We start from the raw sequence: 24,981 nt of genomic DNA, 5'->3' as shown, positions 1-24,981 counted from the left end.
CAGTGACTATAAGGAGATATAGAGGTGAGTACAAGGATTTTGTTTTGGTGTCTAATTTTAAGGTGTTTATAAACTGTTAGAGGAATTAATATTTTACAATTTAAAAAGGGAAACTCTGGAAGTTCCCTGGTGGTCCAGTGGTTAGGACTAGGCGCTTTCACTGCTGAGGGCCCAGGGCTGATCCTTGGTTGGGGAACTAAGATCCTACAAGCCATATGGTGTGGCCCCCAAAAAAAACCCTTAAAAAAATAAAGAATAAAAAGGATGACTCATAATAAAAGCTATTAAACAAATATAAAACTCATTCACAAATACTTTTTGCTCCCAACCCTAGATTGGACACCAGACAAAAGGGATCTTTCTATTTTATTAGATTAAAAAACACAAACCTGTAGGAACTAGGGGGAAAGATGTGAAAGAAATACAGAGAAGAGCTGGGCAAAGATCACCGATGACAAAGGGGAGAAGCAGGGCTTCTTAAGAGCCCCAGCTTAAGAACCTTAAGTTAGGACAGGAAAGAGGTTTCTAAGGACCAGACATCCCTTCATTTGATGACAATTTTCTGGCGCAAGGCTCGGGGCCCAGAGCCAGGGAGGGGCTCAGGAGGTGGTGGGCCAGGGCCTAGGGCTGAGGCGGTGGGCGGCAGTCCGTGGGCAGTGATGTACTTCTTGTAGGCCTCACGGATGATCTTGAAGGCTCGAGCAGTGGCGTAGGGTATGTCTGTAACAGGGTCCCGATATAGGGCTGGCCGATGGGTCACCGGGCAGACCTCCCGAACGGGGATCTTTGGGGGCCGCCCTTGAGGAAACCATTCCTCAAATGTGGCATCGTCACTAAAAGTGATGAAGGTACGTGAGCAGCGAGCAGGAGGGATGACGGGTCCAGTCCCAGCACGGGCAGCCAATGCAGAAGCCATGGGAGCGGGATCAAGTCTGAGGGAAAAGACAGAGAAAAACACAAAGAGCTGAGAGGTGAAGACAACAGGTAAAGAAAGAGATCAGAGAACTGAAGAAAGAGCAGGCGGCAGTGGATGGCAACAGTCGGAGAGAATCTATTAAGTGACAGACAGGACAAACAAAGCAGGGCTGGATGGAAAAACAGGAGAGAGAGACTATAAGAAAAATCGGAGCTGATGGGAAAAGGATCTGAAAGATATGCAAGTGTTAGGAGAGCTGTGTGAGGAGAGCAAGTGAAATGGGGCTAAGGGAACACAAGCTGAATTCAGAAGGGAGACATTGCACTCTCTTCCCCGAGATTCACTCACTCACCCTTCTACATCGACATTCTCTTCTTTAGGGCCTGGCTCCCCAACCAGTGGCACGGTCACTGAATGGTAGGTGATTATGGGCCCAGGGCACTTCCGCTTCTTGTGGACCTGCTTCTTTTTGTCAGCCTCGAGCCGCTCATATGTCTCTTCAGGAAGGAATGAGCGGATGGTTAGTTCCCCACTTCCCAAACCCCAGTCCTGTCCTATAGTCTCTTAATTACCCTCCTGGCTGTCTAGTCACTGCTCACCCAAGCCAATTAGCAAAGTCCTCTAAAGCCCTCAAGCATCTCCCATTTCCTAAGCTTTCTGCTTGCCCCTCTTGACATACACCCTGCTCATCATTTCTTAGGTTCACTCGATTCCTCACTGGCTCCGAACAGTAGGACTTCAGAGCTGGAGGGGATCCTTTGGCGAGGAGCCTGCTCATTTCCTCTAACCTCTCGTTACTGTTCTGTCAACTTGCTCCTATCTATCTAAGGCAGCACACTGCCTCTTTAGGATTCCCTAGTGATTACAGTTCTTTCCTACGTTTTAAAAATTATTTATTTATTTACTGAGTTATTTGTTTTTGGCTGCGCTGGATCTTCGTTGATGCGTGGACTTTTCTCTAGTTGCAGCGAGTGTGGGCTACTCTCCAGTTGCGCTGTGTGGGCATCACCTTGTGGTGGCTTCTGGTGTTGTGGAGCACTGGGTCTAGGCACAAGGGCTTCAGTAGTTGTGGCTCCTGGGCTCAGTAGTGTGGTTCCTGGGCTCTGGAGCACAGGCTCAGTAGTTGTGGTGCACAGGTTTAGTTGCTCTGCAGCATTTAGGATCTTCCCGGACCAGGGATTGAACCCATGTCTCCTGCATTGCCAGGTGGATTCTTTACCACTGAGCCACCAGGGAAGCCCCCTTCTTTCCCACTGTGAGCTGAAATATACTTCCTGTTGATACTGTTTCACCTTTTAAGGCCAAAAGGAACATAAATCTAACCTGTCTTCCACTTGACAGTCCTTTAATAGTTGAAATTAGTGCTCATCTCTCTTCAGGCTGATCACAGTACCCCTTCTACTGAACCATTCCTCATACAACATGGTTCTGAGTCACTCCCTCCTTTGCCACCTGTGCCAAAAACACCCTTCTGTTCCTGTACTTACCATGATCTATGGCAGAGGCTGCAAGATAGCAGCCCCCTTATGTGTCCTGCTTGATTTGCATAGTGTTTTAAAGAAAAATCTGAATTAGTTGCTGACATTTAAAAGTCAGGAAATTACATTCAAATACAGAGGTTTCTGGTCCCTTTTGAAAAACTAAGAAGAAAATCTGGCAACTTTGTATCTGCATTCTCACAGGCAACAGTGAGCTGAGCTGAGTAACTGTCCTTCTTTCAGGCCCTCCTCTCTAGCTCGCCAGTCGCCCTGTCTGGCCCCGGTGACACTGCTCTGTGGCGGTTCATTGTTGGTACACACGTCTCCTAAGGGCAGTGACTGTGCCTCATGTTACCTATACATCATGAGGGTCACGCAGCATTCCACACATGACACGAATTCAATAAAGATTTGTTAATGTATACACAGATCAAATATTCCTGGTCCCTCTGTCCCCCTTAAATGTGGGTACTCTGAACACAATTCTCCAGGGCAAGGGTCCCCAACCGCTGGGCCGAGGACTGGTACCTTCTGTCAAATCAGTAGCAACATTAGATTAGAAATGAAGTGCACAATAAATGTAATGCGCTCGAATCATCCTGAAACATCCCCCTCACCCTGGGTTCGTGGAAAAATTATCTTCCACAAAATTGGTCTTTGATGCCAAAAAGGTTGGGGACCACTGCTCTAGATAAAGTATGACCAGAAGAGTCCTTTGGATACCTACTCCCCTGACCCCTTCACCTTCCCCAGTGATTTAATCTCCTTTACACTTGAATTCCGGATGGTAATATTGCTTTCCCTTGAGCCAACCTTTCAACTCTTCTCTCAGCACTTTCCTGTACCCTCTGTAACCTCTGCTCTATAATCAGCCAACTCATCTATTTCATCAAGTTTCTCACTCAGCATACCTTCCAAAACTTGCCTTACAGGAAACCTGTCATCCGTAGAGGCCACTACTCCCTGCAGCCCTCTGGTGGAGGCTGCTTATTCTCCCACACCCCGGGCAGGATGTGCCTGGGTCTTGTGGAGCCCCACGCTTCAGCTCTCTTTGCTCCATTACCCTAGATACCTCTGTTCTTCTAGTTCTTCAGTACTTCAAGTACCTGAAAATCTCTGCATTCTATCACTCCTTCCAGCCTTCCTTTTCTCTTCATCAGTCATTCTCTTATCAATCTGAACTCTTTCGCCCAAACCTGGAACGAAGAGCAGTACTGGAAAAAAGTTACACAACAGGTAGAATGAAACCACCAGAAATTCATATTCCCAAACTTCAGAAGACCTGCCAACACCAGCAGATGATCCTATCTCCTCAACAATTTCAGTCTTCACTCTCAAGCTTCCAACTCTATCCCCAACACCTGACAAATGACAGTCCCTAAAAAACATCAGATGAGAACCATTATACTGGCCTGCTCTGGATTTACAACCCTATAGCTATGAGCCACCCTTACTTCCTCCCTCTTAACTTAGGCCAATCTTCTACCCGTGCCCTAGCTCCCACCCTGACTCCCACTTCTCCAAAACCCTACACTATTAATGATCCTTTCTTTTCTGTCTTAAAATTCTTTGTTACATCTCACCAAAAATACATACTCTCCAATCTTTGAATAAAAGAGAACAGGGACAAACCCTGTCTTGACCCCAGACCCCCTACTGTTCCCCTCCTACCCTTCATGGCCAAATTTTAAAGGTTTGGCTTCCCAACAACTTCCCAATGGCTTGCTCCCCCAAAAATGCTCCCTAAGGTAATTTCTGACTCCCATGTCACCAAAATCAACAGACACTTCTCAGTTCTCTTCACTGGCATCTCAGCAAGACTGAGCAGCTACTGCCCCAAAACATTCTCTTTCCTTAGAGTTCTTAAGACAAACTTTCCTGGCATTTCCCACTCTCTGGCCTTCCCTCAGATCCTTTCCTAAGCTCCTCCTCTTGTAGGAGACCATTACTTTTTAGTGTCTGCAGGACCTTCTTGAGCCTCTGCCTTCCCTTCTTCCTCTATGTTTTCTCCCTGAGTGATCTCATCCACTCCAGTGTCAATTACCATCCACATTCAAAAACTTCCAAATTAGTTATTTCTAGCCCAGATATCTTGTTCAAGCACAAGATTTGTGTGTTTATCTGACTTCTCAGCACTGCATGAACTGCTCACAGACATCTCACATCCAACATGTTCAATTCTCCTGCCAAACATGCGCCACCAGGATCTCCTATGTCAGAAGCCTGGGAATCACTCTCTTTACAGTGGCCTGAAACCATCAGCAGATTATAATTATAGTGACATCAAGTGACCTCATTATTTGTGATATTTCTCAGCCATTTATATGTTTTAAGAGATAACCACTGTTTAAAAAAAAGAGATAACCACTGTTTTAAAGCACGGCATTGCCATTATACAGATAAAGGGTATATTTCCCATTTTAAAGCCAATATAATAATAATTTTTTTTTAAAGTCATGACAGCTGGACTTCCCTGTTGGTCCAGTGGTTAAGAATCTGCCTGCCAGCACTATTTACAATAACTAGGACATGGAAGTAACCTAGATGTCCAACAACAGATGAACGGATAAGGAAGCTGTGGTACGTATATACAATGAAATATTACTCAGCCATAAAAAGGAACTAGTTTGAGTCAGTGCTAATGAGATGAGTGAACCTAGAGCCTATTACACGGAGTGAAGTCAGTCAGAAAGAGAAAAATAAATATCGTATATTAACGCATGCATATGGAATCTAGAAAGTAGTACTGATGAACCTATTTTCAGGGCAGCAGTAGAGATGCAGACATAGAGAACAGACTTATGGACATGGGGGTGGTAAGGAGGAGAGGGTGGGATGAATGGAGAAAGTAGCATGGAAACATATACACTACCACTGCTGCGGCTGCGAAGTCGCTTCAGTCGTGTCTGACTCTGTGCAACCCCATAGACGGCAGCCCACCAGGCTTCCCCGTCCCTGGGATTCTCCAGGCAAGAACGCTGGAGTGGGTTGCCATTTCCTTCTCCAGTACCATATGTAAAATAGATAACCAGTGGGAATTTGCTGTATGATTCAGGGAACTCAAACTGGGGCTCTATGACAACCTCGAAGGGTGGGATGGGATGGGAGGAGGCTCAAGAGGAAGGGGACATATATATACCTACGGCTGATCCATGTTGATATATGACAGAAACCAATACAACACTGTAATTATCATTCAATTAAAAACACATAAATAAAGAATCTGTTCTGTTGAGGCAGAGAACAGTAGTTCGATCCTGGTCCAGGAAGATTCCCCATGCCATGGAGCAACTAAGCCCATGAACCACAGATACTGAGCCCTCATGCCCTAGAGCCTGTGTTCCACACAAGAAGCCACCCTAAACAATGAAGAAGAACCTCTCCTCTCGGCAATGAGACAGAGCCTGAGGGCAGAACGAAGACCCACCACAGCCAAATAGAAATATTTTTTTAAAAGTCACGACAATACACCCTGAAAATGTTGAAAATTAATTAAATCTTTTGTGGTCTTTTGGAGTGAAAGTGAAAGTCACTCAGTCATGTCCAACTGTTTTGTGACTGCATGGACTACACAGTCCATGGAATTCTCCAGGCCAGAATACTGGAGTGGGTAGCCTTTCCCTTCTCCAGGGGATCTTCCCAACCCAGGGATCAAACCCAGGTCTCCCACATTGCAGGTGGATTCTTTACCAGGTGAGCCACCAGGGATGCCCAAGAATACTGGAGTGGGTAGCCTATCCCTTCTCCAGCAGATATTCCCAACACAGGAATTGAACCCAGGTTTCCTGCACTGCAGGCAGATTCTTTACCAACTGAGCTATCAGGGAAGCCCCAAAGATGTGCTTCACTGACTGGGAATAGAACCCAGGCAAGGCAGTGAGACCGCTGAGTCCTAACCACTAGACCACCAGCGAACTTTCTGGAGTGTAGGTATCTACATTTCAAAACTACTGATACCATTAAACTAAAATGAATTAAGTGAAAGTGAAGTCACTCAGTCGTGTCCAACTCTTTTCAACCCCATGGACTGTAGCCTACCAGGCTCCTCCGTCCAGGGGATTTTCCAGGCAAGAATACTGGAGTGGGTTGCCATTTCCTTCTCCAAGAGATCTTCCTGACCCAGGGATTGAACCCAGGTCTCCCACATTGTAGGCAGACGCATAACCGTCTGAGCCACCAAGGAAGTCCTAAGGATACCAAGGATACCATCATACTAAAATGATTTGGGTCCCAGATATTCTGGGTAAACAATTTTCCACATCACAGTAGAACTGTATTTGGGTTATGCACATTCAATTATATGTGTTTGATGAAAAAAAGATTCAGAGAGAAATAGCAAATCAAATATTGTAGAGATTTCACCTGTTATTTTACTCAATGTACATATGGTCCAGAGTGAGCACATGATGCAGAGAGTGAAATCTGCTGCTCCCTCATTCGTCTCTCATGATCTGAGAATGCTCACCGTCCCTTAAAGAAATGTATGCTTTTGTACTGTATGTTCCCATACAGGACTGTGTGCCCAACAGCACATAAACTGAAAAGACCTTACAGAATTTTTACCTTAAAGCAATGTATCTCATGAACAGACTGATTCTACTGAATTTCTAATTCTCATGATCATTAAAGTAGTATTATCATCTCATCACATTTTGTGAACAAGGAAAGAAAGATGCAAGCAGGTTGTAAGTAATTTGCCTGCAGTCTTATAGCAAGTGAACAGCGGAGTTAGAATCTGAACTCTTTTCCATACGATTCCTACTTTATACCAAAGCACTTTAATATAACTTGTTCTTCAGAGCCCTCATTACTGCCTACTTCCTTGCTCCTAATCACTTTCTCTCCCCGTATCTTTCATCTGATTTCTCTTGTCCCAAATCTCCATCTGTCCAATTCTTTGGGGCCTCTAGATCTAACTTTTTCTTGTGCTTCTCAGCCCCTCTACCCACTGTTCTCAAAACCAAAGACTGACCCAGTGAACGTAAGTTGAGCTCCTCTGTGATCTTGGCCTCCCTGAGCAGCTCCTCCTGGGTGAGTGGCCGCTCACAGTGGGGCCCCTTCCGTCGCCGTGACTGGCCCTGCCTCTCCTGTACCCGAAGGAATGTTTGTCGTGTGTGCTCAGCTGTAGATTGACGCATGGACTTCCGACCTGGGAAGGAAATCATAGAGGAAGAAATCTTTGAACTCATGTCTACCTTCTCTGAATTTAATTTTAAAGCTTTTTATTTGGAAATCATTTCAAACTTAAGAAAAAGTTAAGAATAGTACAAAGAACACCCATGAATCCTTTGCCAAATCCTCTGTTAACATTTTGCCCTATTTGCAATGTGTGTGTGTATTTTCTGAATAATCTGAGAGTTAAGTTATGCACATCAACATCATAGCTCTCTTCCCTAAATACTCGGTGTATATTTCCTAATTAGAATTATTCCTACATGCTCATAGTAAAGTTATCAACTTCAGTAAACTTAATATGAATACAGTATTTTATCATCATACTTCATCTTTCTCTATTGACCCAAACATCCTCACTCACTGTCAGTGCCATCATCCTGTAGTTCTAATGGAAGCAGTGCCTTCTCTTCTCGGGTCTTCTGAGAGCTACCAGCTGGGGTGCTGACCTTTCGAGGCCTCAAGCTCTTGAGAGGCTCCTGGGGACAGAGTGAAATCAGATACCAGGGAAGGGAAGATATTGGGAGACAATGAAGACCTTAGGAAGAGAAAACCAGCACAGCAGGAAGTGGGATTGGTGTGGGGCATAATGGGACCTGATGAAAGGGAGAATACAAATTAAGGAAGTCCAAGAAAACCAGGCCTCCCCTGCACCTTATATGCTTTGGTGACTACTCGGCGCTTCCTTCTTGGCTCTTCTGCTTCTCCATCACTGGATGGTTCATCCCCTTCGTCGATGTCAAAGTCAGAGTCCACCTCATCCTCTGTGTCTGACTGGTCCCCTTGATACTCATCATCTCCTGATTCCTGAGGACATAGGGAGATGCCGTTCTCACTGGCAGCAGTTATTAATGCCCCTCTAGGAGGAACAGAATCCCTTTGCCTATTGATAAGGGCTGCCCCACTCTCCTTCCCAGCCTAACCTTTCATTTTCCTCAGGCAAGAAGGGCTGATGGTCTTTGGCTCCAGCACCACCCTTTCCAACGTTAACTGACTGCCCTTTACCTGAAGCACACTGTGTTAAGTGCTGGGGTACAAAAGGATATGGTTTGGTCTCCACCTTCAGGGTCTCACAGTCAAGTATAGGAAAAGACATCATTATAAATGGAAGTTTTAATACAGGGCAACATATAAACTACCAAATGGCAATAAAATGTTATAAGTGATCAGAGGAAGGCACACCTGCAATGGACTGATGGCCTGGAAAAGTCTAAATGTTAGACTTTATTCCTTTAGACCAAGGGTTGGCAAACTTTTTCTGCAAAGGACCAGATTAACACAGATAGTGGGTTAGATTCAGCCAGCAGGTTGTAGTTTACTAAACTCTGCTTCAGACTTTAAAGAATGAAGAGGACTTGAGCCATGGTTTAAAATACTGCTAGTATTTAGACAGCCAAGAGGGAAGAGGGAATTCCAGGCAGAGCAAATGACAGGAACAAAGGTGCAGAAGCAAGAATGTGTACAGCATGTTTACGGAATAAGGATTTAGACCTAAGCAAAGCAGGTTTGTCTCTGGCAAGAAGTCTTCCTAGGTGACTGCCTTTCCTAGGAGACTTCCTAGGCTCCATCACAGCCTTCTTCCAGCATTAACTGAATGCCCTATAGGGCTACAAGATTTGAAAAGAAGGTTGCCTTCAATCTAAGAGCTCACTCGTGTCCAACTCTTTGTGACCCCATGGACTGAAGCTGGCCAGTTTCCTCTGCCCATGGAATTTTCCAGGCAAGAATACTGAAGTGGGTTGCCATTTCCTTCTCCAGGGATTCGATATACAGACAAATGTAAATGTCATGACTTAATGACATTTAACTTTTAAACTTATGATCTTATCTTGCAGGACAGTGATTCTCAATTCTCTCCCTCTTACTTGCTCCAGCACTGATAATCACCGCTGAAGTAAGCCAAAGTTACTGAGAAATATGTCTCATTCCTCAGGTGAGTTGGGACAGAAAAAGAGTTGGGTCCTACTACCATGCTCAGACGGTAAAGAATCCACCTGCAATGCGGGAGACCTGTGTTCGATCCCTGGGTTGGGAAGATCCCTTGGAGAAGGGAATGGCTACCCACTCTAATATTCTGGCCTGGAGAATTCCACAGACAGAGGAGCCTGGCAGGCTGTATAACGCATGTTGTTGCAAAGACTCAGACACAACTGAGCGACTTTCACTTCACACCATGTATAATGGGAAGGCACTGAAGATTTGGGAGGAGAGGAAAGCTACATACAAGGAGTGTTTCAGAAAGTTCTGGAGGTGGTGGGATGGACTGGAGTAGAAAACATGTAGTAGAGCCTAAGCCTGAGTTTGGGCTAAAACAGCAGCCACACAGGAAAAGAGAGAGGAAAAAAAAAATGCTTGGGAGGAGGGGAGTTAACTGAGCAGGGCAGCACCTCAAACATGTGCCTTTCTCTTCAATCACTGACGAGACTGACGGGTTACTCTTGGTGCACTTGGTGCCAAAGCAAGCAAATAACACAGTTGACAAGCCAAGGCAGCCAGTATTCAGTCTTGTATTGGTGACCATCATTTCCTCCCAACTAATGTTTGTGAAAGACAGCCTGAGAACACATTAATCCCCTCAGCCCTGACCTGGTATTAAATCATATCACCAGAGGGTAGTAGTTCAACTACATATTAGCTTAGTGCCCAACTGAAATGCTTTCACTAAGTTACGGATTTATTATCATTCCTTTGGCTTTTATCGAGGGTCATTAAGAGACATGACTAGTTAAAAAAATGCTTTTACATCATCTACCAAACCCCTGCTATTTTATTTACAAGGATGTAATTCTCCTTAGGACTTAATGCTGAATAAGTATATCTCTCTTAAAGAACTTAAATGCTTCTTTCTTACAAAAAAAGAAATTCAGGATTTGGCTGCCAGGAAACTCACAGCTAAATTTAATATCAACTGTTATTACCATTTTAGCAGAGGCTCCTGGTACAATTACTTCTCATCTGTCTCTATTTTTACTGTTCCTACTTTTTGTTTATATCATAAGCCTTCTTAAATCCTTTTTGGAAGCATGAAGGGTACATATTAAATAACGACTCGTAAAATGACAGGAATAGGAAAATGGCCTTTGGAGGAGAGATGAGAAGGTTCTATTTTAAACTAATTGGTTATGGCTGTGTTAAGTAATGATTCCTAATCAGTCACCAAGTCCTGTGGATTCTAATTCCTTAGTTTCTCTTGACTCCTCCTGTTTATGTTTCTCTACTCTCACTGCCTCCTCCTACCATTTTCCTCATTATAGAGTGATCTTTCTAAAACACAAATCTGACCATGAAATAATCTTCTCAGTCCTCTGAGTGAAGAATAAAACTTAACATGGCTCACAACACCCTACAAGAATGGGCCCAGGCCTACTCCCTCTATTCTTCTCCTTCCTGGTTTGGAGTATGACAGCAGCTGTGCAGGTCCCAGAGCAGGCTTTCAGTGCCTTTACATATTCCGCCCCACCCTCTTCCAGGACTAATGGTCATTCTCTCCCTGCTTCCAGTCCTACTGCTCTCCATCCAGCCAAGGCTCACTTTTCAAACTGTCCTCAGCTTAAACATCACGTTTCCCAGGGATGCCCATCCCAAACAACTTTGTCTCCCAAGTGCTACCATAGCACCCTATGCTTAACACTTTTCTCCTTACCACACGATATTTTAACTGTTAACTCAGCTAGGTCACCCACTGGAGTCTGGACAATGTAAGGATAAGGTGGTGTTTTTAATACTCTGTTTCCTCAGCGCCTATCACAGTGCTTGGCTTGCTTTAGACACTTAACACATTTAAAAAATGGACAGATTCAATCAATACAAATTTAACTAGTGTCAACTCAATCTAGTCATTGGACTAGGCACTCGGATGTACACTCTTGAACAGAACAGATCATCTCTAACCTTACAGAACTTACAGTCTATTGGAAGGTATAAACAAAATATATCTAACTACAAACTAAAATATGTTCTAGGAAGGACATACATGGGGTCACTTTTCAGGACAGTCAAGAAACAGTTATCTAAGAAAACATTTACAACGATATATGAAAGCTGAAAAAAGGAGTTGGCTAAGTCCCTCTATCTTTTTTTCTGAGAGATTCTTTTCTACAGTTCAGGTGAATAACCAGGCAGTAGGCCAACGAATATACACCGCGTGACTAGGATGTGCCTGGCGTATGCTAGACGTCAGAAGCGCTGAGATGCAGTTAAGGAAATAGTAGTTTTCAGCCACAGTCTGGGGTCCTTCGGACAACTACTCCATTCCTGACCCCTCCAACACCATTCAGGGCTCCCCCTGCTAGGACTCCAGTTTATCCCCCCCATCTCGCCCACCCCATCTCCAGTACCAGCTACCAGCACTCCTCTCCCCCGCCCCCTTCTTTGTCCGAGGTTTCTCTCTCCGTCAGGACTCCTTTTAGCTTTATTCCCTCCCTCTTCCTGGGCCCGGCTCTTGCCTCAGTGAAACCCCCATAAGTCGTCTGGTAGAACTCATCTTCCTCCTCTGCTTCCAGAAGCCCAGAGAGCCGGTTCCCCGCGGTCTTCCGGGGGGCGCGGCCCCAGCCAAACTCATAACGCCTATGGAGACTGCGCTGCCACCACCAAGCCCCTCACCCAGCGCCGTTCTCTAGGCTCGGCGCTCGATACCACTACCTGCGGGCTGACGGCGGAAGCCGGTCGTCTACAGACAGAAGTAGCAGAGCGTCGAGAAGTTCCCAGTACAATCCCCTCAGTTCAGTTCAGTTCAGTTCAGTTGCGTCCGACTCTTTGTGACCCCATGGACTGCAGCACGCCAGGCTTCCCTGTCCATCACCAACTCCCGGAGCTTACTCAAACTCAGTTCCATTGAGTCACTGATGCCATCCAACCATCTCATCTTCTGCTGTCCCCTTCTTCTCCCGCCTTAAATCATTCCCAGCATCAGGGTCTTTCAGATGAGTCAGTTCTTCTCATCAGGTGGCCAAGGTATTCGAGTTTCAGCTTCAACATCAGTCCTTCCAATGAATATTCAGGACTGATTTCCTTTAGGATAGACTGGTTGGATCTCCTTGCAGTCCAAGGGACTCTCAAGAGCCTTCTCCAGCACCACAATTCAAAAGCATCAATTCTTCCGCGCTCAGCTTTCTTTATAGTTCAGTTCTCACATCCATACATGACTACGGGAAAAACCATGGCTTTGACTAGACGGAGATTTGTTGGTAAAGTAATGTCTCTGGTTTTTAATATGCGGTCTAGGTTAGTCATAACTTCTTCCAAGGAGCAAGCGTCTTTTAATTTCATGGCCTTCTCAACTCTTCAGCCCCGCCCACTCCTGCGTTGAGGCCACCCCAAGCTCCCCGCCCCAGTAAGCAAGTTTATCCGGGCTGTGGAATGATAAGACACCAGGAGCCCTTTACCCCACGGACAGAATTTGGGAATCAATAAATTTTCATTTAGAAGAGGTCAGTTTCCCTCTGCTCCCGTACGTTTTTCATTCCGTTGTCAATAGAAACCTTTCTGTTATTGTTCAATCGCTAAGTCGTGTCGGACTCTTCGACCCTATGGACTGCAGCACTCCAGGCTTCCCTGTCCTTCACTGTCTCCCGGAGTTTCCTCAGATTCATGTCCACTGAGTGGGTGATGCTATCTAACCCTCTCATCCTCCCTGTGCCGCTCCCTTCTCCTTCTGCCCTCAGTCTTTCCCAGTATCAGGGTCTTTTCCAATCAGTTCACTCTTTGCATCAGGTGGCCAAAGTATTGGAGCTTCAGCTTCAGCATCAGTCCTTCCAAAGAATATTCAGGGTTAATTTCCTTTAGGACTGATTGGTTTGAGCTCCATGCAGTCAAAGGGACTCTCAAGAGTCTTCTCCAACACCACAGCTCAAAAGCATCAATTCTTCAGCACTCAGCCTTCTTTATGGTCCAACTCTCACAACCGCACATGACTACTGGAAAAACCATAGTTTTTTTTTTTTTTTCCAACAGCATTGACTTTTATTCATTCATGTTGTCACCTGAAATGTCATCTGTTGGATTTAAATGTTCATTAATGTAAATGGCTGAACAAATCCATTTTAATGGATATTCAATTCATTAAAAAACCCTCAATATCCCACATAGTTAAAGTCACTTCCACATAGCCTTGTGACAACTCCCACACCAAAACAGTACTTTATTTCGTAAATTTTGACCCATTATTACTCCCACGTTATGGTCTTTTCAGCTGTCAAGCGTACAAGGTGAAGAAAAAATTTAGTTAGATGGGGGTTGCATCTGGGAAACAAATTCCTTAAACTCCACATACACGTTTCAAAACTGCTGGGTCCCAAGTCCACCTATGAACTCCCAGGCTGCCAGTATCATGTGCAGCATACTAAAGCTATACTATCTGAATAGCTTATTAATTCTGCGTAAATCAGGTCAATCAATGTGTCAACCTGTAACAGACAGCACACTTTTAACTGAACATGCAAAATATTCACTCTCTTGAACTTTACATCATCATTTGATGTCAAACAATGAGGCAAATCCCAACAGTATATACAAAAAACTGCTTTGCATTTACAAAAGATTGTTTCCCATACTGATTAATCTGGACAGCTAAATGCTCAAAATTCTCCAAGCCAGGCTTCAGCAATACGTGAACCATGAACTTCCAGGTGTTCAAGCTGGTTTTAGAAAAGGCAGAGGAACCAGAGATCAAATGGCTAACATCCACTGGATCATCAAAAAAGCAGGAGAGTTCCAGAAAAAACATCTATTTCTGCTTTATTGACTATGTCAAAGCCTTTGACTGTGTGGATCATAATAAACTGTGGAAAATTCTGAAAGAGATGGGAATACCAGACCACCTGACCTGCCTCTTGAGAAACCTGTATGCAGGTCAGGAAGCAACAGTTAGAACTGGACATGGAACAACAGACTGGTTCCAAACAGGAAAAGGAGTACGTCAAGGCTGTATATTGTCACCCTGCTTATTTAACTTATATGCAGAGTACATCATGAGAAACGCTGGGCTAGAAGAAGTACAAGCTGGAATCAAGATTGCCAGGAGATACATCAATAACCTCAGATATGCAGCTGACACCACTCTTATGGCAGAATGTGAAGAACAACTAAAGAGCCTTGTGAAAGAGGAGAGTGAAAAAGTTGGCTTAAAGCTCAACATTCAGAAAACTAAGATCATAGCACCGGTCCCATCACTTCATGGCAAATAAATGGGGAAACAGTGGAAACAGTGGCTGACCTTTTGTTTTTTGGGGCTCCAAAATCACTGCAGATGGAGACTGCAGCCATGAAATTAAAAGACGCTTATTCCTTGGAAGGAAAGTTATGACCAACCTAGACAGCATATTAAAAAGCAGAGACATTACTGTGTCAACAGAGGTCCATCTAGTCCAGGCTACGGTTTTTCCAGTAGTCATGTATGGATGTGAGAGTTGGACTATAAAGAAAGCTGAGTGCCAAAGAATTGATGCTTTTGAATTGTGGTGTTGGAGAAGACTCTTGAGAGTCCCTTGGACTGCAAGGAGATCCAACCAGTCCACCCTAAAGATCAGTCCTGGGTGTTCGTTGGAAGGACTGATGTTGAAGCTGAAGCTCCAGTACTTTGGCCACCTGATGCGAAGACTGACTCATTTGAAAAGACCCTGATGCTGGGAAAGATTGAGGGCAGGAGGAGAAGGGGACGACAGAGGATGAGATGGTTGGGTGGCATCACTGACTCAATGGACATGGGTTTGGGTAGACTCCAGCTGTTGGTGATGGACAGGGAGGCCTGGTGTGCTGCAGTTCATGGGGTAGCAAAGAGTCAGACATGACTGAGTGACTGAACCGAACTACACTCATTGGTTTATGCAACTTCATTGAAAAAAATAAATCAATTACTAGCAGAGTTATTAGTTGATCACTCATCCATTGACAACTTGCACCATTTATTCAGTACTATATTAAACAGTGTATTGGAAGACAGATTAACTCCAAGTTAGAGCTCCAAGCCTCCTAACAATTTAAATGAAAATTTAAAAATGTTTGAGACCGTATTTTCGAATACAAAGTGTGTTTGACTTCCTATTTCCATTCTCTGTAGAACAAGAACAGGTCATTCCTTTACTGACATGCATAAAATACATCACATTTTCTGTTCTGCTGATGTTATAAATTCAATAAATTCTCCAGCCACATCAGTTATGAGCATAAAGTATATCATGTAACTTCAAATCTCTAACAGTGGAATGCTTAAACAAGGATGGATGCTGCTAGAATAATGCTGCTTCCTTTGATGTGACAACTCAGCATCCATCTCCCTCCCTCTCAAGATGATTCTTCAGCATGTTTGAGCAGTGAGGAAAGGTTTTAGTCTTATAACCAAGTTAGAGTGAACACATTGGCCACATATTACACATGCTACATTTTTTAAAAATATTCTGAATCTTGCACAACTGTTCTCTTGTAACTACTTTACAGTTTCTAAAAGCAGTTATTGTCCAAAGCTGGAAGAACTTAAGTCTTCTCACATGAGCATGTGAATGGAGGGAGGTAAACAAAAAACATGAGGTCTGATACGCGAGCAGCCCGGTAAGAAAATCAGAAAAGCAACACTAATTTAAAGTTTATCCCAGCTATAATACAGGTTATTCTGTCTTTAAGATAGAATCACATGGCATACTTCTGAGTCCATTCCCGAGATATTCTGTTGTACTTATCTCTGTCTGTTTTATAGATCCATGCAGTCTCTGGCACTAAGGGGTCACCTGGGTTTGGATCACATAGCAGTGAACAAATGGATAAAAGAACTTTAGAAACAGTTAAAGCAGGAGACCACTGTGATCTTAGAATATTGAGACAAATGCTGCCATTACTGTTAATATTTGGATCATAAATTCTTATTGTAAATACAACCTTAGGTGGTTTGAAGGGGTAGTCTGTAGGAAAATGAATTATCAAAAAGAATACACCATCTTGATATGGGCTGTTATTAGGTCCCATAATTGTGACTTGCCAATGAAACATATCATCCCCAACTGGACTTGCAGAACATTGTGCTGGAGGGTCACGGGCCAAATCACTAAGTTCCTTATTAGTGTGTTTCAGCACCATAGTCTGTGCTTTTTGTCTGGCTCCTCACTATCTTGATGTGTGCTGGAAGTCTGGCCAAAACTCTTGATTATCCCAGTGACTGGGAAGGATTGTCTATTTATCTCACACCAGCTCTGCCAGACACAGGCGCTTGGTATCGAGGAGGTGGATCTCGCGAGAACCTCGAGGCTGGTTTCTTCAGCACTCAGCCTTCTTTACGGTCCAACTCTCACGTCCATACATGACTACTGAAAAAAAACATAGCTTTGACTAGACAGATCTTTGTCGGCAAAGTGATGTCTCTGTTTTTTAATATTGTCTAGGTTTAGCACAATTGCACTCATCTCACATGCTAGTAAAGTAATGCTCAAAATTCTCCAAGCCAGGCTTCAGCAATACGTGAACCGTGAACTTCCTGATGTTCAAGCTGGTTTTAGAAAAGGCAGAGGAACCAGAGATCAAATTGCCAACATCTGCTGGATCATGGAAAAAGCAAGAGAGTTCCAGAAAAACATCTATTTCTGCTTTACTGACTATGCCAAAGCCTGTGACTGTGTGGATCACAATAAACTGTGGAAAATTCTGAAAGAGATGGGAATACCAGACCACCTGATCTGCCTCTTGAGAAATCTGTATGCAGGTCAGAAAGCAACAGTTAGAACTGGACATGGAACAACAGACTGGTTCCAAATAGGAAAAGGAGTTCATCAAGGCTGTATATTGTCACCCTGTTTATTTAACTTATATGCAGAGTACATCATGAGAAACGCTGGACTGGAAGAAACACAAGTTTGGAATCAAGATTGCCAGGAGAAATATCAATAACCTCAGATATGTAGATGACACCACCCTTATGGCAGAAAGTGAAGAGGAACTAAAAAGCCTCTTGATGAAAGTGAAAGTGGAGAGTGAAAAAGTTGGCTTAAAGCTCAACATTCAGAAAACGAAGATCATGGCATCCGGTCCCATCACTTCATGGCAAATAGATGGGGAAACAGTGGAAACAGTGTCAGACTTTATTTTTTTGGGTTCCAAAATCACTGCAGATGGTGACTGCAGCCATGAAATTAAAAGGCGCTTACTCCTTGGAAGGAAAGTTATGACCAACTTCGACAGCATATTCAAAAGCAGACATTACTTTGCCAACAAAGGTTCGTCTAGTCAAGGCTATGGTTTTTCCTGTGGTCATGTATGGATGTGAGAGTTGGACTGTGAAGAAGGCTGAGTGCCGAAGAATTGATGCTTTTGAACTGTGGTGTTGGAGAAGACTCTTGAGAGTCCCTTGGACTGCAAGGAGATCCAACCAGTCCATTCTGAAGATCAGCCCTGGGATTTCTTTGGAAGGAATGATGCTAAAGCTGAAACTCCAGTACTTTGGCCACCTGATGCAAAGAGTTGACTTATTGGAAAAGACTCTGATGCTGCGAGGGATTGAGGGCAGGAGGAGAAGAGGACGACAGAGGATGAGATGGCTGGATGGCATCACTGACTCGATGGCCGTGAGTCTGGGTGAACTCTGGGAGTTGGTGATGGACAGGGAGGCCTGGCGTGCTGCGATTCATGGGGTCGCAAAGAGTCAGACACAACTGAGCGACTGAACTGAACTGAGCATAGCTTTTCTTCCAAGGAACAAGCATCTTTTAGTTTCATGGCTACAGTCACCAGCCACAGTGATTTTGGAGCCCAAGAAAATAGTCTGTTACTGCTTCTCTAACGGAGCAGGATGAGCACAGCCCTTAGCAGGTAGAATTGCTGTGCCTCATTTCTCTGCACCTTGCAGGCAACAGGTCCTGTTCAGCTATTGGTCAGCGCTGCAGTGGGTCCTGCCCACTGGTAACTGTCAACAGGGGACCACTGGGGAAACGATTCAGTCAACAATCCATGGGGTGGTGGTCATGAGATGGAGAGTGAGGTAAAAGGCAGATGCAGGCCTTCTCCTGGAGGCCCCCCAGCTTACCCAGCCTTGGGCCAGCAGGTGAACTGGAGGGCCCAGGGAGCAGACTAGGGAGCCCAGGGACTATGTCTTGCAGAGCTCCAGAGCCCTCACTAAGGCCCTCCACTAGCTGGGGCCCAGACTTGAGAAGCAGTGAACCTCTTCCCCATCCCTGTCTCTGTGACCCACTAGCAGTGGCCGTCTGTATGAGTCACAGTCTGTGAGACCTGGTCTTCCCATTTGGATGGTCTGAGGAGACTGAGGGCCACTTGGGTTGGATGCCTGGCTCCCTCAGGGATGACAGCTGGGCAGGATATGGGAACCTGGCCCTGAAGGAGCTGCCAACTGAGATCTGCCTCCTCTTAGCCAGGACTGGGACCTTGGAGGGTAAAAGTTGTGCCTTGGTACTTTGCCCTTTCTGGTCAAGACAGAGAATAATATTCATCTGGTAGAGATTTTCAGGAACATCATTATCTGACCATGACCTGACCTTGAGAACAAAGGATCTGACACCCAGAAGTCTATAACAACTAACCACGCCGATCCCTCACCTTTTCCTTTTAAAGGGACTTGCCGGGGTACTCTTTCTGCCCCCTTCTGATGCCTAGGTCAGAAGCTTTCTCTATCTCCTTTATACTTTAATAAAACTTTATTACATACACACACACAAAAAAAGAAAATAAAGTGAAAGTCACTCAGTCATGTCCGACTGTTTGCAGTCCATGGAGTTCTCCAGGCCAGAATACTGGAGTGGGTAGCCCTTCCCTCTCTAGGGGATCTTCCTAACCCAGGGGTCAAACCCAGGTCTCTGGCACTGCAGGTGGTTTATTTACCAGCTGAGCCCCAAGGGAAGCCCTTTTTGGAAATAAGGTTGTTGCTAACCCTAGGACAAGCCCTTAATCCAATGTGACTGGGGTCCTCAAGCGAAGGGGAGAAGATGGCCATGTGGTGGTGGAAGCAAAGTGACACTCCAGCAACCTGAGGGGTACCAAGGAGTGCTGGCAAACACCAGAAGCTGGAAGAGGCAAGGAAGGAGTCCTCCCTACAGGTTGGAGTGTGGACCTGCCAACACTTTCATTTTGGACAACTGGCCTCCAGAACAAGGAGACAAAACATTCCTCTTGTTTTGAGCCTCCCAGTTTGTGACACTTTGTTACGGCAACTCTAAGAAACTAATAGAGTAACTGATGAAGTTTTACATTTTTTAGATTATTTTGTTTATTTTATTTTAGCTTTGGCTGTGCTGGGTCTTCAATGCTGTGTGGGCTTTTCTCTAGTTGCGGAGGGTGGAGGCTAAAAAAGAAAAAAATAAAAAAATAAAGGGACTTGCCGACAGCTTTCAGTAATTTGGGGGTTCTAGGATATGAGCCACCCATCTTCTTGTATGAATCTGTAGTAAACCTTTCTCTCTTCCAAACTCTTATGTTTAGTATTTATGGGCCTCACTGTGCATTGGGTGCATGGACTTGTGATTTCAGTAACACTTCCACTTTTCCCTCTTCTACTTACCATATAGTGATGGGACTGGATGCCATGATTTTTGGTTTTTTTAATGTTGAGTTTTAAGCCAGCTTTTTACTCTTCTCTTTCACCCTCTGCAAGAGGCTCTTTAGTTTCTCTTCAGTTTCTGTCATTTAGAGTAGTATCATCTGCATATCTAAGGTTGCTGATATTTCTCCTGGCAGTCTTGATTCCAGCTTGTGATTCATCCAGCCTGGCATTTTGCGTGATGTACTCTGCATATAAGTTAAATAGGCAGGGTGACAATATACAGCCTTGATATACTCCTTTCTCAATTTTGAACCAGTCTGTTGTTCCATGTCCAGTTCTAACTGTTGCTTCTTAACCTGCATACAAGTTTCTCAGGAGACAGGTAAGGTGGTCTGGTATTTCCATCTCTTTAAGAATTTTCCACAGTTTGTTGTGATCCACACAAAGGCTTTAGTGTAGTCAGTGAAGCAGAAGTAGATGTTTTTCTGAAATTCCCTTGCTTTCTCTATGATCCAGTGAATATTAGCGATTTGATCTCTGGTTCCTCTGCCTTTTCTAAACCTAGCTTATAGCTTATACATCTGGAAGTTCTTGGTTCATACTGCTGAAGCCTAACTTTAAGGATTTTGACAATGCTTTACTAGTATGTGAAATGAATGCAATTGCACGGAAGTTTGAAAATTCTTTGGCATTGCCCTTCTTTGGGATTGGAACGAAAACTGACCTTTTCCAGTCCTGTGGCCACTGCTGAGTTTTTCAAGTTTGCGGACATAGTGAGTGCAGCATTTTCACAGCATTATCTTTTAGGATTTGAAATAGCTCAGTTGGAATTCCATCAACTCCACTAGCTTTGTTCATAGTAATGCTTCCTAAGTAATACTTTTGAATTGTGGTGCTGGAGAAGACTCTTGAGAGCCCCCTTGGACAGAAAGGAGATCAAACTAGTCAATCCTAAAGGAAATCAACCCAGAATATTCATTGGAAGGACTGATGCTGAAGCTGAAGCTCCAGTACTTTGACCACCTGAAGAGCTGATTCACTGGAAAAGACCCTGATGCTGGGAAAGACTGAGGGCAGGAGGAGAAGGGGGTGACAGAGGTTGGGATGGTTGGATGGCATCACCACTCAATGGACATGAGTTTGAGCAAACTCTGGGAGATAGTAAAGGACAGGCATGCTGTAGTCCATGGATTGCAAAGAGTTGGAAACAACTTAGTGACTGAAGGAAAACAACAGTGCTTCCCAAGGCCCACTTGCCTTCACACTCCAGGATGTCTGACTCTAGGTGAGTGACCACACCATTGTAGTTATCCAGGTCATTAAGACCATTTTTTTTTAAAATGTGGACATTTACTACTTAAATCAACTCGTTTGATAAAAAACATTATATTTTAAGATAATACAAATACATATTAAACTAATTATAAATTGTGATTCTTTTGAGTGCAAACGAGTGGTTACCCAAAGAAGAAATAAAACCTCCTTGTGTGCTCAGTCGCTAAGTTGTGTTCGACTCTTTGTGACCCTCCAGACTGAAGCCTGCCAGCTTCTCTGCTGGGGATTTTCCAGGCTAGAATACTGGAGTGGGTTGCCATTTCCTTCTCCAAAGACTTTTTCTGTATAGTTCTTCTGTGTATTCTTGCCACCTTTTCCTAATCTCTTCTACCTTTGTTAGGTCCTTACCATTTCCATCCTTTATTGTGCCCAACCTTACATGAAATGTTTCTCTGATATCTCCAATTTTCTTGAAGAGCTCTGTAGTCTTTGCCATTCTATTCTTTTCCTCTATTTCTTTGAACTGATCACTTAAGAAGGCCTTCTTATCTGGCCTTGCTATTCTCTGGAATTCTGCATTTAGTTGGGTATATCTTTACTCTTTTCCCTTGCTTTTTGCTTCTCTCCTTTTTTCAGCTATTTGTAAAGCCTCCTCAGACAACCACTTTGCCTGCTTGCATTTCTTTTTCTTTGGGATGGTTTTGGTCACTGCCTCCTGTACAGTGTTGGTGCAACTGTTTATCACATTTGGCCGTTAATCAAAAGGTTGGTGGTTTGAGCACACCCAGGGACGACTGTCCTTGAGGCCTTTTTAAGAAACATTTCTCAAAACCCAGATTTTGTCACTCTTCCACTCAAAACTGTTGAATGACTCCCTGTTGACTATAGGATAAAGTCCAAAATCCTTGTGGCAGAATAGTAGTGTGATTACTTTAGAGTCAGCCAGACGTGAGTTTGCATTTGAGCTTCAATTCTAGCCATATGACTTTGGACAAGTTACTTTACCTCACAGAATTTTAGTTTTCTTATCTGTGAAGTGGGAGAGATAGGTATTAACCTAAGTATTAATCTACCCTTTAAGGTGGTTGAGAAGATTAAGAAATGTAATCCTTATAAACTGCTTAGCACAGTATTTAGTAAGCACATAGATGTTTAGTAAGTAATAATTATTAACACAGTCATATCCTTCGTAATTTAGCCTCTCCCTGCTTTTCATGGCCTCAACTCCTGCCACATCAACCTATTCTAGCATCATTTCCCTGACACCAATTCTCTGTGGTGCCTCTATGCTTTTCCTCTCCTTAAAAATCTCTTTATTGTCTATCTGACAAAATTCCAATTCTATAATACAGTGACGTCTTCTCACATACCCTTCCTCTCTTCCCAAAGTTTCTAGAACCATTGAGATCATGCCTCCTAGAACCTCGGGAATAGTTCCAATCTCAAATAGTTTGTGGTGTCAACAAGAATGTATCGAAATAAACCCATTTGCATTGACATGGATGGCCCTAGAGACTGTCATACAGAGTGAACTATGTCAGAAAGAGAAAGACAAATATTGTATATTGTTTAAATGTGGAATCTAGAAAAATCATACAGATGAACTTATTTGCAAAGCAGAAAATGAGTCAAAGATGTAGAAAACAAACTTACAGTTACCATAAGGATAAGGAGGATGTGTGATGAATTGGGAGATTGGGACTGACATAGATACACTATTATACACAAAATGGGGGTTCCCAGGTGGCACAAGTGGTAAAGAGCCTGCCTGCTTGATGCAGGAAGTGTGAGATTTGGGTTTGATCCTTTGGTTGGGAAGATTGCCTGGAGGAGGGCATGGCAACTCACTCCAGTATTGTTGCTTAGAGAATCCCATGGACAGAGGAGCCTGGCAAACTACAGGCCATGGAGCCGCAAAGAGTGGGACATGACTGAAGAGACTCAGCATGCATACATAAAACAGGTAACTAATGAGAACTTACTGTGTAGCACAGGGAACTCTACTCAATGCTCTTTGATGGCCTAAATGAGAAAGAAATCTAAAAAAGAGTTGATATATGTATATCATTTTGCTGTACAGCAGAACTAACACACCATTGTAAAGCAACTATACTCCAATAAAAATTAGTTAAAAAAAAGAATGCATCAACTTCTCTTCCCCATTTTTATTCTGAAAATATGGTTTTCAAAACACAGCATTTGTGCATACTTTATGATGGCACCTATTATGTTTTAATGATTTCTGTGTCTGTCTCTCATTAGTCTGTGATCTTTTTGCAGGCAGAGACTTTATCATCTGTGTATGCCAGAATTTCCCATAGTTGAGGACATAGCTAATTCCATGAATTAATTAATGACTAATTGAGTGAATAAGGTATCATCATCTTATTTTGCCTCTGTGTTGAACTAGCCACTCCATTTTGACCTGAGGTACTGTTCTAAGGCATGAATGTCATGTTAGTAAGGCTGTGTGTGTCTTTGTGTGTGTCTGTGCATATACTTTGTCCTTCAAGTTCATATGTGGGACCCTATTTTGAGATCACCAGATTGCCCCCCTCTTTCCAAAGTGTATATTGGTAAACTCCCTTTTCCATTTCCTCGGGGGCACCAGGCCAATGTGTCCTGCTTTGCTCCTGTTTCCACACACTGCCACATCACTAGAGTACTGCTATGCAAGGAATGTTAATGGGGAAGAGTGGCTCTGTGACTCAGAGGCCAGCCCAGGGATTAAGCTGTAGTGGAGGGAAGACAAGGTTTGGGGGAAAATACGAAAAACACTGTCGGCTTTATGCCTTGTGGCTCAGATGGTAAAGAATCCGCCTGCAATGCAGGAGACCTGGGTTCTATCCCTGGGTTGGGAAGATTCCCTGGAGAAGGAAATGGCAACCCACTCCAGTATTCTTGCCTGGAGAATCCCATGGGCAGAGGAGTCTGGCAGGCTACAGTCCATGAGGTCGCATAGAGCCAGACGTGACTGAGTGACTAAGCACACATGTAGAAAACACTGTTAACTCCACTTTTTGATTTTTGCCTTCATCCATTCGTATATTCAGTAGACATGTATTGGGCACCTACTCTGTGCCAGGCACTATTCTAGACGTTTGAGATATAAAAATGGATAAGAGGTAATCTTTGCCCTGAAATGTTCACAGTCTTTGAGGGAGAACAAGTAAACAGACTGACATAATACAAGATGGTAGGAGTAAATAGTGGCTATTTTCTGGTACATAAAGGAGAAACAAAGACCCCCAAGAAACTACAATACAGGGGTCTCTTGTTTCAGGAAGCTTGAAATCTAATTCATAGATCAAATTCAAGGGAGGTGATCCCTCTCTTGACCTATGCCTTGATGAGTCAGGCTAAGAGGCAATCCAAGCATTTGAAGTTTATCTACTTTCACTACCAAAAAGATGAATAACCCAGCAGGTGGCAGCAGGGAAACAATTATTTTACATCTTGATGAGGGAGGAGTAGAAAGCAGAGGTAAATGCTTGGGATTATGTTCTGGACGGTCAGGTACTAGGTTCCCTTTCAAAGACCCAGAAGACATTCGGATAGAGAATAACTAGGCCCATGTTGGGGGCTGCAATACCCAGGATTTTAACCCCATTCATTTTCATTTATTCATTCCACAAATAATTATTGAGCCCTTACTACGTACAGAGTTACAT

The 24,981-nt window shown here is 43.8% G+C and overlaps 1 protein-coding gene and 1 pseudogene across 1 annotated transcript; both read right to left on the bottom strand.

The window, feature by feature from the left end:
- Window positions 1–349: 349 nt before the first annotated feature.
- Window positions 350–13,028, bottom strand: VPS72 (vacuolar protein sorting 72 homolog). The gene is made up of 8 exons (XM_070368736.1): window positions 13,020–13,028; window positions 12,208–12,235; window positions 12,012–12,163; window positions 8,221–8,373; window positions 7,931–8,045; window positions 7,367–7,543; window positions 1,269–1,413; window positions 350–932 (listed from the first exon to the last, which is right to left on the bottom strand). Exons 1-8 carry the CDS (start codon window positions 13,026–13,028, stop codon window positions 545–547), a joined length of 1,167 nt encoding a protein of 388 aa, XP_070224837.1. The 3' UTR covers window positions 350–544.
- Window positions 13,029–16,140: 3,112 nt separating this feature from the next.
- Window positions 16,141–16,733, bottom strand: LOC138985802 (ubiquitin-conjugating enzyme E2 D3 pseudogene; annotated as a pseudogene).
- Window positions 16,734–24,981: the final 8,248 nt, after the last annotated feature.

The sequence above is a fragment of the Bos mutus genome, chromosome 3 (genome assembly GCF_027580195.1).
Source record: "Bos mutus isolate GX-2022 chromosome 3, NWIPB_WYAK_1.1, whole genome shotgun sequence".
NCBI classification, from domain to species: Eukaryota; Metazoa; Chordata; class Mammalia; order Artiodactyla; family Bovidae; genus Bos; species Bos mutus.
Note: the sequence above shows the minus strand (reverse complement) of the source record. Positions and strands in the feature narration are given on the sequence as shown.

Coding starts and splice junctions, on each gene's coding strand:
- VPS72 (XM_070368736.1), bottom strand. Junction 12,164..12,207: donor CTTCCGCCGTCAGCCCGCAG/GTAGTGGTATCG, acceptor GCGCTGGGTGAG/GGGCTTGGTGGTGGCAGCGC. Junction 933..1,268: donor GAGAATGTCGATGTAGAAGG/GTGAGTGAGTGA, acceptor CTTTTCCCTCAG/ACTTGATCCCGCTCCCATGG.